The 18,117-nt window shown below is 45.4% G+C and overlaps 1 protein-coding gene and 1 non-coding gene across 2 annotated transcripts; one reads left to right on the top strand and one right to left on the bottom strand.

The window, feature by feature from the left end:
* Positions 1 to 7,592: 7,592 nt before the first annotated feature.
* Positions 7,593 to 11,463, top strand: FCRLB (Fc receptor like B). Its single transcript, XM_041003373.1, has 6 exons — positions 7,593 to 7,647; positions 7,905 to 7,925; positions 8,165 to 8,419; positions 9,804 to 10,070; positions 10,643 to 10,933; positions 11,048 to 11,463. The coding sequence occupies exons 1-6, from the start codon at positions 7,593 to 7,595 to the stop codon at positions 11,461 to 11,463; spliced, it is 1,305 nt and encodes a 434-aa protein (XP_040859307.1).
* A 4,939-nt stretch (positions 11,464 to 16,402) lies between these two features.
* Positions 16,403 to 16,475, bottom strand: TRNAM-CAU. Its single transcript has one exon. It is a non-coding gene; the product is annotated as a tRNA-Met (tRNA).
* Between the last annotated feature and the right edge of the window lie 1,642 nt (positions 16,476 to 18,117).

The raw sequence follows: 18,117 nt of genomic DNA, 5'->3' as shown, positions 1-18,117 counted from the left end.
TGGACATTAGGATTGATTGTGTTTTCCGAGTGTTCCTTCTGTGCCTGTATTTCTTAGAATTTTTAGTATGAAGTGGTGTTGGATTTTATCAAATGCCTCCTCTCCATCAGTTGAGATGATCATATGGTTTTTATTCTTCATTTTATTGGTGTAGTGTATCACATTTATTGATTTATGTATGTTAAACCATCCCTGAATGCCAAAAATAATTTCCACCTGATCCAGGTGAATGATCTGCCGTATGTATTATTGGGTTCTGTTAGCAATTATTTTGTTGATGATTTTTAAATCTAGGTTCATCAGGATATTGCTCTATAATTCTTTGTTGTTGTTGTGTCTCTATCTGGCTTTGATATTAAGGTGATTTTGGCTTCACAGAAAGAGTTTGGAAGGATTGTGTCCCTTTCTGGTTTTTTTTTTTTTTTTCTGTAAGATTTATTATATTTTTATCACAAAGTCAGATATACAGAGAGGAGGAGAGACAGAGGGGAAGGCCGGTGCTACGTCAGTCCAAAGCCAGGATGCAGGAACTTTTTCCAGGTCTCCCACATGGATGTAGGGTCTCAGACTTTGGGCTGTCCTCGACAAACAGGGAGCTGGATCAGAACTGGTGCCTGTACGGGATCCCTGCACATTCAAGGTGAGGACTTTAGCCGCTAAGCTACCACTCCAGGCCGGGCCCCCTTTCTACTGTTTTTAATAGTTTGTGGAGGATTGGGGTAAGTTCCTCTTGAAACATTTGGTAGAATTCAGCAGTGAAGTGATCCAGTTCTGGGCTTTTTTTTTTTGTTGGAAGAAATTTAATTACTGATTTGATTCTTGTCCTGGTTATAGGTCTATTTAGATTCTTAATTACCTCAAACATTTTGTAAAAAAAAAAAAAAAACATTTTGGTTCAGTAGTGTACTAATATAACATAACATTTTTACTTTATACAATTTTAAGTTTTGTATTTTATTCTTTTTCAATAGCGCCTTAAAACACATGTGAGAAAGTTACATAAAAATATTTTCTTTCTTTATATTCTCATTCTCTAAGCTTCATTATACATCTTAAATTGTAATTGATTTTCAAACTTTTTTTTATTAAATTCTAAGATGTAAACACATATATTTTGGACTACACAGGATCCTCACATCATTATCATCCACTTCCACATCCTATTCCACAAGAATATTTTCAGAGAAAATGCCACCCACAGAGCTGTCATTTCCTATGGTAACAATGCCTACTTCTCCAATCTCTGCTAAAGAAGAGGAAGTACCTGTGACCATTTTACAGTTTGCTTTTAAAAAAAACAATAAAATAAGTACACTGTAGTATAACAACTAGAAAATATAATATAGGGCCCGGCACAACAGCTCAATGGCTAATCCTTGCCTTTCAAGCACTGGATCCCAATGTGTGCTCCACTTCCAATCCAACACCCTGCTTATGGCCTGGGAAAGCAGTAGAGGATAGTCCAACTCATTGGGACCCTGCACCCATGTAGGAGACCTGGAAGAAGCTCATGCATCCTGGATCCTGGCTTTGGATTAGCTCAACTCTGATGGTTGTGGACATTTGGGGAGTAAATCAGCAGATGGGTGATCTTTCTCTCTGCTTCTCCCCTTCATAAATCTAATCTGCCTTTCCAATAAAAATAAATCTTTTTTCAAAAAAATTATAATATAATAAATACATAAAACAATAATCTGATTACTATTATTATTAAGAATTAAGCACTATGCATACTAGTATATGTGATACTTTTATAGGGCTGATAGCACAGAAAGTTTGTTTATACCAGTATTACCATAAGTACTTACTTGAGTAAGGTCTCTAAAAAGTCACTAGATAACAAGAATTCCATTTCTGTTATAGTTCTCTTGGGGCTGTCATCTGCTATGTGGTCCATTGCTGACAGAGATGCCATTATGTGGCATATGCACTCAGAGCTATGCACTGTAGCTCTTTAATCCACTCATCCATTGATCAATATTTACTTTGTGCTCTTAGTTTGGCTGTTAGGAGCAATGCTGCAGTGACATGGGAGTACAAATATCTTTTTTTAAAAACAGATTTATTTATTTTCCTTGAAGTCAAGTTTGTTACCTATCATGTGGGCAACAATCCAACCTACATGGAAGACTACCTCCAGGATTCGTACACTCCCAGCACTACCAGATTTGGTGAACCTTTGCTTCCCTTAAAGTCACAACTATATGTGGTTTATACATTGTTTCCAGCCTTAAGCAGACTAGACCAGAAAATTAAACTTTTCACTTCTGAAACATCTTCATTTACTTTGACATTTGTGTATAAAGTATTGTGGAAGGTGCTGAAAGAACAAAGACAAAAGTGACGCATTAACTTTCCAGGGAGCTCACAGTCCACTGAAAGAGGCAGACAAGCATAGCAGTAATATCAAGGACATTTTGTCTTCCTTCTCAAGCTCTTCAATTCTGTTATATCCCTGAGATATAATAGCTGTAAGTATAAAAGATGTAAATATATTGATTATTTTAGGTAAGCATAATATGGATGTCTCCTTTTCAAAGTTCTTTTTGATGATGTTGAATAGTTTGTTGGGCTCTTTAGATAGAAAAATGGTTCTAATTGTTAATGGTCTTAGGATTCTTGCACATTTTAAAAATTATTGAGAACTTTCCAGAACTTTATGTTTATATTTATACCTGTTGATGACTTCCAAATTAACAAGTAAAACAGAAATATTAAAAGTATTTTGCCAGTGCACTACAAATGAAAATTATAAATGTAATACACATTAGTGGGAGTTCATTATCTTTATAAAGATAAGTGTCTTTCAAAACAGAAAGAAATGAGAAGCATAACATTGTTTTCTAGTGTTGTGTATCATTCTCATGTATGATTTGGAAGACAGCGGATTCTTAGCTGTGTTTCTACATACAGTCTGTTACATCTCGTTGTCTCTGAAGCTCAGGGAGAGAAACCTGCCCTCACACGGGTGTGTAGTTGAAAAGAGAGGAACAATTTAAGAACTTGTTTAAGAACTTGTTTGGGGAGTGTGGATATTCTTTGATACTTCCCCAAAACCTGACAAGAACGAGTTTCTTCAAGGTCAGTTTCACTCCAAAATCTAAAACCAAACCCATATGGTGCCTGCTCTGTTGCATTAAAATCCATTGATTGTTTTTGTATTTTGAACTAATGTCTTACCCACACATTGGTTATTTTGAAATACTGGCTTTTGAAGATATGTAAATCATTCAAGGTATGTTATTTCTTTTTCTTACATAAAGTATTTTAAAAATCACATTCATTACTTGTATTACCAAGATCACCAGGAAAGTTTTCACTAACAGGAAGCTGTCAAACTCATGGGGATAAATCTATTTTTTCCAAAATCTTAATTTTCGTCTGAAGACTTGAATTTCGTCACTGGCAATAATCACTGCTACATATTTTCCTTAAAGTGCCACACCTAGTTTGTTCACTTTTGAGAAAATGTATGAATTGTAGTTTTTTTTTTTTTTTTCAGTTATTCTTTCCCTTCAAATGAAGTTCCAAGGATAGGCACTTGGAACAGTGTTAAGCCCTTGCCTATGATGCCCAACTACCACAGCGGAGCTTCTGATTTGAGTTCTGGCACCTGTGCTTTCAAGGCAACTTCTTACAAATGCACACAAAATCTTTAAAAACATATATATGAGCTCAAAATGTCACACAGCCATTGTTTTTACTACTCTGTACCTGAAGCCTAGCATGTCTACTTCGTCATCTTTGTGCTTCCTTTCTGGGCATTCTCTTTTCTTGTGAGTGCATGATTGTGTTATGTCACTGCCCCAAGTGGTGCTAAGGAACCAGCAGTTTTACCTCCCGTTGCCTTAAGCCCTCAGTGCAATAAACCACCTGGCATTGCTAGAAAAGTGCCTTTGAATTTGCAGACCGCCTAAAAGTCAGGGGAATCCTGACATTAGCTGGAAAATTCCAGTATTCACACAATTATGAAAAGGAAAAACTCATTTCTCTTTGTGTTCCTAAGTCACATTTTGGAGTAGTTATTGTGGTGCTCTAGTTTAGATAAGTGTTCAAGAAGCTGGAATCCCATGTGAGTGCCAGTTCACGTACTGGCTGCTCTGCTTCCTTCCCAGCTGCCTGCTCTCATGCCTGGCAAGCAGTAGATGATCACTTGGAGTATTTGAGTTCCTGCCACCCACATGGGAGAGTTGGGTGGAACTCCTGGCTCCTGGCCCTGTCTCGGTCCAGCATTAGTTGTTGCAGCCACTGGAACCAACAGATGGGCGCTCCCCACCAATCATATTTCTCCCTGTCTCTCCTTCTCTCTCTCTCTCTCTCTTGCTGTGTCACCCTCTTTTCACATAAACAAATTTAAAAAATAATTATTTCTCTACCCATAACAAAATAATCCCTCAAATTTAGGTGAAGCATTTTAATAGTTTTATTGGATGCATTATAATATTTTAAGTACATTAGATCATGTGTCTCTTTGCTCTTTTATGCATCTGTGCAAAGAAACAACATGAATTATTTTCCCTTCAAAAACCTACTGCAAAACAAGTATAAGGACGGCCAGTCAAAAACAAAACAAAACAAAAAAGCACCAAAATCAAAAAAAAAACGACTTTGTTTTCTCTAAATTTTTTTGCTTTAAACATATATTACAGATATACAAAATGTATTTTAAACAGCATTCATGCTCAGAAGCCACATTCATTTTCAATGAACAGAAGGAAACAGAAAGACAATAAGCTCTGGGATCCTGTAGAAGATGAGAAAATGTTCAGACTCTGTTCTGAGTGTACTGGCAAGTTGAACCAGAGCAGCACAATGTGTTTTATATTTTAGAAGTCTCTGGGAATTGGGTGGAGAAATAACCAAAAGGAAAGACACACAGAGAAGGCGGAATCTTCAGGACTTGCCGACAGGTTCCATCTGGCCTTGGGGATGTGTGTGAATGTGGCTCACTACCATGACCCTGCAGTTCCACACCCAAGCATACTTCCCATGCCTATAGAGCAGCAGCTGTTAAAGGAACATTGGATCCTGGGCAGCACTGACTTAAAAGGAAGCCTCCTATGTGTTAGTACCTGGTCTACGCCTTTTGTGCATATTAACTCCTCAGCCCCCACACTACATTCCCCAAGATGTTTATTGTGACATTGTTTGTGTGGTGTAGTGGGTTAAGCTGCTGCTTACAGTACTGGCATCCCATATTGGTGCCGGTTTGCAAGCCAGCTGTTCCACTTCTGATTCAAATCCTTGCTAATGAGCCTGGGACAGCAGTAGAAGACAGAAAATCAGAGAAAGACATTAATGAGACAGGCATCTGTTCAAACTGCAATTCTGTCATCTCAATCTCCTTATATGGAAAAAATAATAACAATCCTTCCTTAAATGAAGCGTTACCTGAAAAGCACTTGGCGTGGAGCCCACCACCCCCCAGGGCAGTCACTAAGAGTACACTGTCAGCAGCAATAGCAACAGTATTCTTGCTGCATCATCATCATCATTGCAGATGTCTTATTATCAACATTCTTATCAAACACTGACATATCTTGGCTAGAAGTTATACTGTGATAGCCTTCAGAGAGGCAAATGATAAATGTTACATTTTAATGCAGAGCAAAAGAGTAAAGAATCCGAAATTTCCTAGGACTGAGGAACATCCTATAGGAAAGACGAGTCAATTTGGAGAAATCAGAGGAGAATAAGGAGTGTTGGATGGGAGACCTTCGCAGTCAGAGTCTGAGCTCTGTATGATATGAACCTATTGGTGACTCCGGACACTTCCAGGGAAGACTGCATCGCCCAGAAAGTTTTGGCGTGGTCAATTTTTTCCTGGAATCTAGTACAGGGACAAAACTGTGATCTGGGTGATGAGAGGCCAAAGTAGACTTGTGTAGACCAAGAGGGAAGATGATGGCTTCATTACATTGTTTTGGAAAAAGCGTTATTTACTATCTTTTTTATATTGAAAAGCAAGATTTATAGAGAGGAAGAGAAACAGAGACCTTCCATTCACTGGCCCACTCCCCAAATGGCCACCACAACTGGAGCTGACTTAATCTGAAGCAAGTAATCAGGAGCTTCTTCCAGATTTCCCACATGGGTGCAGGGTTCCAAGATTTTGGGCCATCCTCTACTGATTTTCTAAGCCATAAACAGGGAGCTAGATGGAAAGTGGAGCAGCCACAACATGAACTGGTGCCCATACAGGATGCTGGTGCTTGCAAGCTGGGGATTAGCCAGTTGAATGATTGCACCAACCCCCTGCACTGCATTCTTATCACAAAGGTGCCGGTTAGAATTTGGGACAAGCGGGGAGCCCCTCTCTGGCACCAAGATGAAACTGAGGCATGGTGTGGGGAAGCACAGTGTCACCCAATTCTAAAGCTGGCAGATGGTCATCTGTACTGCCCTCCATCACTCCAGGGCACATCATCAAACGGCTCTTTACTTTGCAGACCTATATGACTTTCGATTTAAAGCCCACTCTCAAAACAGGCTTAAAGTGCCCAACATAATGTAAAGGAAAAGCCGTGCTTTGACAAGAGGCATTTGCATTTTTAACAGGGAGCAGTGCACTGAACTAAAATAAGAGGGAATTTTCAGCATGGAGTTTCAGGCCTCAGCAGGAGGGGAAGACATGTTCTTAAAGACAGTCCACAGTGTCTGGTGATGGAGCTGCTTCCTGCCTGAGTTCCGAAGGATGAGTGTCCTGGTTCTAGAAGGCCACAGGTGAGGACAGGATAGAGTCCAAGGAGACATCCTAGCAGGTTGGAAAATGCATTAAGTATTTACATGACAAGTCAGGTTCCCCATTGCTCAGGTATGATCACATGGCTCAGAGCGCAAGAAGTAGAGCCGGAAGATCTGACCTGAGCAGGTTCGGAGGCTGGTACAGTGACTTGTCTGCAGCAGGTCAGGAGTTCTGGGACAGGGGTGTGGGAGGCAGGGTTTGCAGGGCAGGAGGAAGGCAGAGTGAGTGGAGGTGTCACAAGGTAAGATCAACAGGATGAGTAGGAAAGAATTGTCTAGTTTTAGAGTTTGGCTTTCAGGAAGGGAGGGAGCAGGGGACCACATCGCAGCACTGTCCTTTACTGGGGAGTGAATGGGCTGGAAGGGACGCAGCAGAGTGTCTGGTGAGTCATGCCTTTCTGCCTATTCACCTGCAAGAAGGTGAGTTCTGGATGAAGGGACTTAATATCACTGGGCATTGCACTAATGGATGTCTCTAAAGAGTGAGCAGGAAAAAAAAAAGGTCTTGGGGGACCTGGAGTGGAATGGGAATGAGATGTCATGGCAGGGCCACCTCCTGGAGCCTGGAGTTCTAGATGCCTTTCCTGTGCTGATCTCCACATATCCTGTGCTTTCCTGCAGATCTCTGTGAGAGTCAGGGCTGTGAGGTGGCTTCCAAGGTAGCAGATGGGGTGCCTGGGATATGTAAGGGCTGACACATACACACACATATCCCATTCTCTCCAGGGCACCTTCTTCCAAGACCTGAAACGGTTGAGAGAAGCAGCAGTCTCCAGAGCTTGATGATCAGCCAGTAGCCACTTCTTTCTCTCTATCCCCATTCCCTGGCAGCGCACCTCCATCCTTCCATGGCTGCTGCAGGCAGATCCAGCATATGGATGCTGACCGCCTTCCTGCTCCTAGGTGAGTCCTCAGGGAGGCTGCAACGGCAGGAGGACGTTGAGTGATGAGAGCGTGGTGGAGCAGGGCTTGAGTGTGAGGCAGCTCTTGAATTCTCGAGTAACAAATGGCTCATTAACTACCAGCATTTTTGACAGGAGGGTGTGTAAAGGGCCTTAAACAGCTTTGAGATCACTGTGCTTCCCATGGTCCAGAGTCCTTGTCTTTCCTGTCATCTCCAGCATTCTTTTTTCCCACCATCTTCCTTTTTTGTTTTGCAGTTCCAAGCAGTGGGCAAGCTGGTGAGTCTCTTAAAGGCTGCATCCCGATTTTCTACAACATCCACTCCAAACTCTCTAATAGGGTAGACCCTTCACACCTTGAGCATTCTGGTAGTCTCTTGCCATCCCTCCTCATTTCCCCTGAGCAAGTGAAACAGGGGCTGGCTGATGGATTCGGGGTTTGGAACACAGCAAAACGGTCTCTAGGCACCTCACCTTGGTTCCCTTTTCTACACTGCCCCTCTCCCAACACACCCCAGCCACTCTGGAGAAGCCCATACTGTCCTTACACCCACCTTGGACTACGATCTTCAAGGGGGAGCGGGTGACCCTGCGCTGTGATGGATACCATCCTCTGCTGCTGGAACTCCGGCCTGTCAACACCCTCTGGTACTTGGGTCACCTCCTCCTGCCCTCCCACAAGAAGAGCATTGAGGTGCAGACACCAGGAGTATATCGATGCCAAACACGGGGAGCCCCTGTCAGTGATCCCATCCATCTCTCTGTATCCAATGGTGAGTGAGTTGGGAGCCATGGCAGCGGTCTCCTCCACTGGTACCACTGTCCCTCCCATAGAGTGGGTGCTGGGTCATCCCCACGGGCCAGGTGATGAGGGCCACATGGGAGCTCTGTTGACTCCCTGGGACTTGTGAGAGATGCAGCAAGGCTTGCCTAGCCGCCAAAGCACCGCCTCCACCCTGCCCCACCCAGCCACCCTGCACATTCACACTTTTGCCACAGTCTGGGTAAAAACAAGCATTTCTATTTGTTTCTGAGGCCAGCTCAGAGACAAAGCTCTGAGGACTGGGTATACTGGACAGGAAACTTCGGGGTTGGGAGGGCAAGGGAAAAGGGCAGAGGAAAGCCATAAAAGGCATTGTCCCCATACAGGCTGAGCACAATGGAGGAATTCCTCCTGAGGGACAGTGTGACCCTTCTCTGGTCTCAGTGTCCACTCCAGGAACACTCTCTTCAGTCTTTGTATTAAAAAAGAACCAGAACATGCTGCACTGGGGAAAAAAGCAGCCACTACACAGAGCACATGATCAAAAATGCAGAGCAAGTACATATCCGTGCAGACAGAGGAATTACGTGAGGAACTGACTGGAGGTACTTGAAGCATTTCAAAACAGGGTAGAAAAATGACAATAGCTCGTTCACCAGAATACGAGATGGCCTAATCTTACGGAATGTCACATAATGTTAAGCAGATTGACAAGTTGTATTTAGACTTACAAAGCTACTACTTAGTGTAGTGGTGAGAATGTCCTGCTCCAGGCTCGGAGGGGTCTTGCTTGAGCAAGAACGTGCTTGTTGTGTTAAGCAGGGGCTACTGCTTACAGGTTGAGGGGAGTACACAGATTGTGCCATTGTCAGGTGTTTTTTCCCCCTCACAACGTTCAACATCTAATATATCATCCAGAAGGTGCCAGGGCTAGGTAGTGGTGATTAGGAAATAGAGGGAGGCACTGAGGGAGACGCCTATAGCGGCCCTGGGGTATCAGGGTAGTTTACTGCAGGAAAACAGGCTAAACCTAGGCATGCCTCTTTCTCCCTGCTTACTGTGGCTAGAACTTAGCCTGGTTTGGAAGCGCAAGGTGAAGGAAGTAAGAAAAGTACTGAAATGGTGCTGGCAAAGCAGGCCAAGAAGGTCCTGAGAACTTCCTAAGGGTTTTTAACCTGGCTCTGTGAGCTTTCTCCTCGTTCCACGTCACCTCTTCAACTCCCCACCTTAGGGGTATCAACCACCAAGGAAGGTTCTGGAAATGGGGCAGGAGGACATGGGTGGGGAAGAGGGGGAGAGCAGCTGCCAAGCGCGGGATGGAGGTGGGTTAGGAACGCTGGGAATGCTAAGGATGGGAGACCTCCAGGTTGACAACCTGCTGCGCCCCCTTGCAGATTGGCTGATCCTCCAAGTGCCCTACACCACGGTCTTCGAGGGTGAGCCGCTGGTCATGCGCTGCCGCGGCTGGTACGACAAGGTCGTCTACAAGCTCCACTACTACCACGACGGCCAAGCTGTGCGCTACTTCCACTCCAGCACTAACTACACTGTGCTGCAGGCGCGCGCCAGCGACAGCGGCCGCTACCAGTGCTCCGGCACCATGCGTATCCCTGTGGAGAGCGCGCCTATGTTCTCTGCAAAGGTGGCCGTGACCGTGCAAGGTGGGGGACACCGGGGCCCCGAGAAATTCTGGGTCAGGAATCAGGCTGGAAAAGGAGAGGTGGGATTCAGGCAGCTGCCACGTGGCTTTCTCTGACCTTCAGTCTGATTGCCAGCTGGAGTCCCTGTCCACCATTACACAAACCGTGGCCTTTAACTCCAGCTAGAGACACCTTATGGGGCGCAGCGCTTGCCCAGTCTTATCCAGAAAAAGCTGCGGCTGCGGAGGGTCGGGGGCAGTGGGACTGGAACGAAGGACCGACTCCCCAGCGTCAGTCTGCAGAGACAGGTGCAGCATCCCCACTTCTAGGCTGGAAAGCCAAAGCTGGGAGTCAGTCGGGATATGATCCTGCCTCGCTTCACGCTTTCCGCGTCCGCGTGTGTGCTAAGGACTCCCTGCCCACATTCCAGAAGGGTCTCCCCTTCCCTCCACCGACGTACACTGTCTCCTCCCGCCCCGTTTCGGGCTCTGGGTCGGTGAGGGAGCCCCAGGCCTGGCTTCCGCATGCGCCCAGCCCGGGTCCTTGTGGAGAATCCACAAGCGCACCCGACCCGTGTGCTTCCCTCTCCGCAGAGCTGTTCCAGACGCCGGTGCTGAGCATGCCGGGCTGGCGGGAGGCGCGCGGGGCGGCCCGCGGCGCCGTGGTGCTGCGCTGCGAAACGCGCCTGCACCCGCAGAAGCGCGACACGCCGCTGCAGTTCGCCTTCTACAAGTACAGCCGCGCCGTGCGCCGCTTCGACTGGACCGCCGAGTACACGGTCCCCGAGCCGGAGGTCGACGAGTTGGAGTCGTACTGGTGCGAGGTGGCCACCACCAGCCGCAGCGTCCGCAAGCGCAGCCCCTGGCTGCAGCTCCCGGGGCGCGGTGAGCCAGCCCGCTCCCCGCCCCGCAGCCCCGTCCTCGCCCTCCTCCGCCCTGCCCGGACCCCCGCGCCCTGGGCCGGCGATTCCAGCCACGCTGTGTCGCTTTCGTGCACAGGTTCATCCCTGGATCTGGCGCCCAGCACCGCGCCGGCCCTGCAGGCCGCAGCCTTGGCTCCAGGAGACAAGCCGCTTTCCTTCCGAAAGCCCCCCGTGTCCAGGTCGGTCCCGTCGGAGACCTCGGTGGCGAACACCACTTCAGCTGGCCTGCGCCAGGCCGGCAGCGCCCCTACGGCTGGGCCGCCCGCCTGCTCTCCGCCGACGCCCCTGGACGCAGCGGCCAATGGCGCCCTGAAAACCGACGTGGACCTTCTGCTCCGAGAAATGCAGCTGCTCAAAAGCCTTTTGAACAGGGTGGTCTTAAAATTCAAGGAACCACAGCCCGACCCAGAGCTCGGGGGAATCCCCGGGCTCCCCACTTCCGACTTGGCTGAGAGCCCGGCAGCCCCAGAGACCGCTCCTGTGGAGAGTTGAGGGGTACAAAAATAGTCCTCTCCCTGGCTCGATCCTTCACCCACCTGCTGCCTAGCGTGCCCAGCCCTTTCAAAGCTCTCTGTGCCCCTTTGTTCGGCTGTGGTTGAAGTGTGGTGCCCTTTAGCGACCTCACTTCGAGGTCTGTAACCACAAACCTTCTCTTGAAGTCTTCCTTCTCCTCTCAAGATGCAGTAAGGAACTGGAAACGTGCCATCGGCTCTGGCGGTTTAGGTAGTGAGGTGAGAGCAGTCATCCTTATCTCCTGGTAGACACCCAAGGCAGCACAGGCAACTTCTTGGTCATCGATTTCATTGAAGCAGCTGAACGCTTTGGAACAACCTAGAGTCGAGTGGCAACTCATGATGGATTTAGTCATTGTTAATATTAAAAAAGACTTTCAGTCCCATCTTTGATGAGTTTATATCTTCGAAATACTCGGTTCTGTTTAGATTTAAGGAGGGAAAGGTGTTTGGGTGCACTTCCCCGGGGGGTACTCAGCCAGGTGCAACCACTGGAGCCAGACCATCATGATGGGTTTGGGTCACAGCAAGCATGCTGTGCTACCCTTAGCAATAATTTAAATCAGAATTCACTTAGGAGAAAGCTTGAGACAAATCCTCAACGTTTTGTTTTCCTTTCCTAAAAGCCATTCCAACACTGACACACTTAAACACACACATACACCCAGACCCACATCCCACTCTGCATGACAACTTCACTGTCAGCTGAGAAAGCTGTTGTTTCAAGCCAAAGTCTCCTGTTCAAGGATCCCTGCTTGACTCTCTGCAGGGGTGGGGTGACTTTCCTGAGGAGGTCCCCTCTCATGCTAGCAAGCGTGCCCCTCATCCTTTAATTCTACCTGAGAGTCATGTAGTCACACCCCATTTTCTATTTCTCTCTGGGCAACTAAGCAGAATACCATCAATGATCTTCATCATGTTCTTCATGGTATTATTCCCCACCATATTGTTTTTACATAGACACTGAAATTATCCAGGCAGGCAGACAGGTGCGTACATAGATGACAGTGCGGTTTGACATATGCTCTGTGAAATGCAGAAGGAATTCAACTTTTGAAGAAAGAGCAAGAATTCACAAAGAGATGAAAGATTGAGTGGTAGGGCAGACAGCATGAGGATACAAAGGCATGGAGACATGAAAGCCTCCTGGGATTGGGTGTTACCAATAATTGAATTTTGGAGAATTCTCTGTGTTTGAGTGTGTGTGTGTGTGTGTGTGTGTGTGTGTGTGTGTGTGTGTGTGTGTAGTGGGTATGTTTGTGAGGAGAAGTTGTAGAGGTGAATATAGGGAAGTTGGAAAGAACCAGAACACACAGGTCTTATTGGGAAGAACTTGAACTTCCACCTGTTGGCTATTTGGAGTGGATAGTTATGAGGACATCTTACTGGAGGAGTGGCTGATGTTTTAAAGGTTTATTTATTTTTACTGGAAAGGTACATTCATAGAGAGAAGGACAAACAGGGAGAGAAAGATCTTCCATCCACTGGTTCTCTCCCCATATGGCTGCAATGGTTTTGATTGACAGCTCTGTACTGCAGGCTATCAAACTTCTCAGGATTCTCTTCCTAGGCAAGCCAGGGCCCAGGCTCTTTCCTGTTCCGACTATGTTCTCCTGAGATTCCTGCTATTCCTAATCTAGAAAGGAAATGAAGAGCGTTCGTTCCAAGGGACCTTGTAATCAAAAAGTCTTAAGCCACTTTAAAAAAAAATCAGCTAATCATTTTAAGAGGGCAAAAAAGGCGAAACAAACACTCAAAAAGAGAGCTAGTATGCCAGTATCTCACCGATACCTCGTGAAACTAGTGAACATCCTCTTGCCTGGACTGTTCCTAGAGTTGTAGGGGAGTGGGGAAGAACAAAAGAATTTTGATGAGGATGAACACCATTCATGGCCCAACTTTTCTATGCAGAGAGCAAAGGGAATGGGCTGTTCTGTCCTGTAGACTCTACTGTCTTTGAACAATTCCTCCTCCTCTGCCCCAGTTTTCATATGGGAGAACAGCTTCAGTCATCCCCTACAATTCTATTAATAATCTCCCAAGAAAACCTGCGCTAGGGAAATAAGAGCTTCACACCCCTCCCATTTGTGTTTGATGTTTCTGCCTGCATTCAAGAAAACAGAAGACTGGCTAACCCACGCTGTCCAAGAGGAACCTCAGAGCTTGTTCTCCAGTGGCAGGGATGGCAGTCAAGTGCTGGGTAAACCTGGGGAGAAAGCTGCTTCTCTCTGCACCTCTGACCAATCTCGGATTCAGATCTGTTGCTGTCTAAGTGAGATATGAGATATGGAATGCAGTGTCCTCCATCAGAGAAAACTGCCTCTGTCTTGTCTCATTTTGCATTCTGCACTTACATTTCCCCTGAGAATGATTCAGATTTTCGGGGTTCAGCCCATCTGCCGTCATGGTGCGGATAGCCCACCCTCACACGCTGCAGCCACACCCTTCTTGCTCTGCGTCCAGAACACACCACCATGTGTCCTTACTGCGTGCCTTTGCCTCTTCCCTCTGTCTCAAGCTCTCTGAGAGGGCTGAGGCGAAACTATCTTCACCCGAACAATGAGGAAATAAGGTAACTTCATCAGAGTAGACAAATAAACACATTCTTTCTTTGTTTAGAGGCTTTCAACAGGGAGTGCAGAGGCACTGAGGAGTCAGAGTAGTGCGCAGTGGATAAAGCTGCAGCCTGCAATGCCAGCATCTCTTATGGGCACTGGTTTGAATCCTAGCTGCTTCACTGCTGACTCAGTTCTCTGTTAACGACCTGTGAAAACCAGTGGAAGATGGCCAAAGGGCTTGGGTCCCTGCTACCCACGTGGGAGACTGGGATGAAACTCCTGGCTTCTGGTTTCATTCTGCCTCAGCCCTGGCCACCTGGGGAGTGAGCCAGCCAGCAAAAGAAACATCTTTCTTTGTTGTGAAAAATAATAGTGTGACTTGATGAAGAACAGCAGGACAGACTGCATCTGGATTCTTGAGTTCAGAGACTGCTGGTGCTGGAGACCAAGGTCAAACTCTGTGGGCAAAGGTCCACGAATGGGTTGTAGGACATAAGTCTGTGGTTGGGCAGTGGTCCAAGGCCACAGAACTATGGTGCTTTAAGATAGCCTTGAGACAGTCACATAATGACTTTAATCACATTGTTGCTTCCTGATAATCAAGCATTGCCTGATTAACATCAATATGGAACGCAACTATCAAGACTTGTGCCATATCAACTTCTGCAATTTGACTCCCTGAACAATTCAACAAAAGATCGAAACAGTGAGCCTTCTAAGTCAATCTCCTTCCTTCATTCTCTTCCTTAGAGAAGGGGTGAAATCTGGCCACCCTCTTTTGTTGCCTTCATTTTGTGTCTGTCATATTTTTTTTAAAAAGATTTATTCATTTTTATTGGAAAGGGAGATTACCGAGAAGAATGAGAGACACTCCCCAGGTGGCCACAATGGCTGCAGCAGAGCTGATCCAAAGCCAGAGATCAGGAGCTTCTTCCAGTCTTCCACACGGGTGCAGGATCCCAAGCTTCTGGGTCATCCTCTACTGCTTTATCTGGCTACAGGCAGGGAGCTGGACAGAAAGTGGAGCAGCTGGAATATGAACTGGTGCCCACGTGGGATTCTAGTGCATGCAAGGCAGGGAATCAGCCACTAGACTATTGCTCCAGGGCCTGTCATATTTCTTATTTTCTCAATCGCATGTCACTTTTCTCTCCAATCCTGGTTGTGAGAGTTGCTGTATTCTGTGCAACTTTTTTTTTTTTTTTTAATGATGTGTTCCACAGAATTGAGAAAGAAACTATGAGAGGAGATCCAGACAGGGATTCCACTGAAGTGACACAGAAAGAGCAATTCCAGGTTTTACATGGAGCACAGCAAGCCTGAGGTCACAGCAAAAGGACGGGCAGTTCCAAAGGGCAAGACCCATGAACTCAGAAAACTAAATCAGTCTGTGTCCTGTTTGTCAAAAGGTCCCAGGGAAAGTACACATGAGTACATATGAAACACAGAGAAGAAGGCACAGGCTCACATTACAGCTCATCCTCATGTTCACATTAAACAACTATCTAACCAGAATCTGTTGCAGTCATCAGAAAGATGGGCCCAGTGTGGTGGCCTAGTGGCTAAAGTCCTCACCTTGCATGAGCTGGGATCACATATGGTCACCAGTTCTATTCCCGGCAGCTCCACTTCCCATCCAGCTCCCTGCTTGTGTCCTGGGAAAGCAGTTGAGGATGGCCCAAAGCTTTGGGACCCTGCACCAGTGTGGGAGATCTGGAAGAAATTCGGGGCTCCTGGCTTTGGATTGGCGCAGCACCGGTCGTTGTGGTCGCTTGGGGAGTGACTCATCGGACAGAAGATCTTGCTCTCTGTCTCTCCCACTCTCTGTATATCTGACTTTGCAATAAAAATAAATAAATCCTTTACCAAAAAAGGAAGAGGGGAATAGTTGTTACAAATCAGCAAAACTCCCCAACTCTCCTTTCCATGGCAAGAGCCCAGGGGATATTTATAGCTGAAAAAAGCTGAGAACGATACAGGCATCTCACCGAGATATATGGGCGCAGACTACAGAAGGAAGATAGCAATAGTTTAAAAATGATTAAGATGATTTCAGGGAAGATGGAGAGAGATCTAGATCTCTTTCTAAAAAAGAAAAAAAAAGTAAACTTGGGGAAAAAAAGTCTAGATGGTAGGTCCTAGTTCAAGATTTAATTTTCCCAATTTTTCAAAGATAATTAAAGAGTAAAACTATGGAGCCTGGGTCCACAGCAGCAATATTTTCTGGTTTTGCTTTGTTTTGTTTTAAAGAACTGAATTAGAAGTGTTTAAGATTCTGTATTTATTTGAAAGGTAGAACTTGGTTATTATACCAGACACCACTGCCAGAGCTAGCCTCAAGAAAGTACCAGGAAAACACACTGCCCCCTCTGAGGTTCGAACTCAGGACCTTCAGATTATGAGACTGACGCGCTGCCTACTGCGCTAAGGAGGCAACTGACTTCACTCTCTCTTTGCCTTATATTACTACTTTTCAATTTTGAGAACTGGAGCTTATACTTTCAAGCTAAAAAATTGCAGGCATAACATTCTATACTCGTACCGTTTCAATGTACATCATTCAAAAGAAACGAAACAAAAAACACCACTGTCGTTTTCTTTGAAGTCTATAATACTCTTAGAAACAGCTTTAGAGGGGAACTGTGACATATGTCACATTTGGACATATGTCTTGCTGTCTCTGACTCACGGATTCAATCTGTAGAAAATTGAAAAAGGAGAACCTTATTAAAATGCTTGTTGCTCATCCATTTTTAGTATTCAACAATTTATTAACGATTATATGTTACATATATATAAAACAACTATATAAATGTATATACAGTGCCACATTTCAATATATGTGTACTGATCAAATTAGAATAATTAATACTTGATTCTTTGACCTGATTATACAGTTGGAGAGTTGGAGCTTTTTTCTTCTTTTCATAAAATGAGTATTAGGCACAGTCACCTCACTGAATTGTGTAATATTAGGAACTTAATCCTTTGATTTAACTCTGATTTGGCTCCCATTTTCTACAATCCTTCTAGCTTCCCTACCCATCCCAGCTCCTAGTGAGCGACATCCTGTGTTCAGATGGACTTTTTTAGCTTTTACGATTCAGGGCGAACATTTGGCATTTGTCCCTTTGTGTCTGGTGGATTTCATTTAACGTGGTGGCCTCAAGCTTTTTCCATTTCCCTGCAAACGATATTATTTCATTCTTTGTGTGTGTGTGTGTGTGTGTGTGTGTGTGTGAGAGAGAGAGAGAGACTGAACAGCATTTTGTTGTGAATATATGCTAAATTTTTTTCTCTTTTCATCTGTTAATGGACACCTTACTTGATTCTATATTTTGTCTTTTGTGGGCAGCACTGCAGCACACATAGTACTGTAGGTATCATCTGTTTGATACAATGATGTCATGCCTCGTGCGATTGCTGGTTCACATGGCAGTTCTAGTTTTCATTTTCTAAGGAATGTCGATGCTTTTCTCTGTGGTGATTGTTCTAACTCACGTTCCCACCAGCAGTGCTTAAGTGTTCCCTTCTCTATTGCAATTTGTGAGATTTGGGATCATCCTTTTTGTGGGAGCTGGAGGTATATTGGGGATGGTCCTTTGGATGCAGATTTCCGGAAGTTCAGTGACGGTGCATTTCCTGGGCTTCTCAGGAAGTCTTGGAAGTGTCATGGCATCCGGTGAGTGATGGGAGTTAAGAGTGTCTGCCATGATTATCCCATAACGATATTATAGTATGCCATGTGTGCTTATGGGGACACCATCAGCATGTAGGATATGTCCAGCTGGTAGCAGTTTGGAGCAGTGGTTTTGCTTCAGTAATGCTTTTGTGCTTCCAGTCATGGGAGGAGTTTTAGAGGTGACCCTAGAGTGGTATCATATTTCATCTTTTTATTGCCCCTAATTATCTCCTTAACTTATAGCAAGAGGAAAGGCAACAAAATAACGGGTAAATAGAGACGCTATGATGGACAATGTCAATCAGTGGGTTTTTCAAGGACCTCATCATGTTTGGAGAGGTGAGACTGGCAGCGATTCATATAACTGGTAAACTATCAAAACCACTTGAGCGAG

The sequence above is a fragment of the Ochotona curzoniae genome, unplaced genomic scaffold (genome assembly GCF_017591425.1).
Source record: "Ochotona curzoniae isolate NIBS_2020 unplaced genomic scaffold, NIBS_Ocur_1.0 scaffold_2683, whole genome shotgun sequence".
In the NCBI taxonomy this organism is placed as follows: Eukaryota; Metazoa; Chordata; class Mammalia; order Lagomorpha; family Ochotonidae; genus Ochotona; species Ochotona curzoniae.
This window is presented reverse-complemented; position numbering and strand designations above follow the sequence as displayed.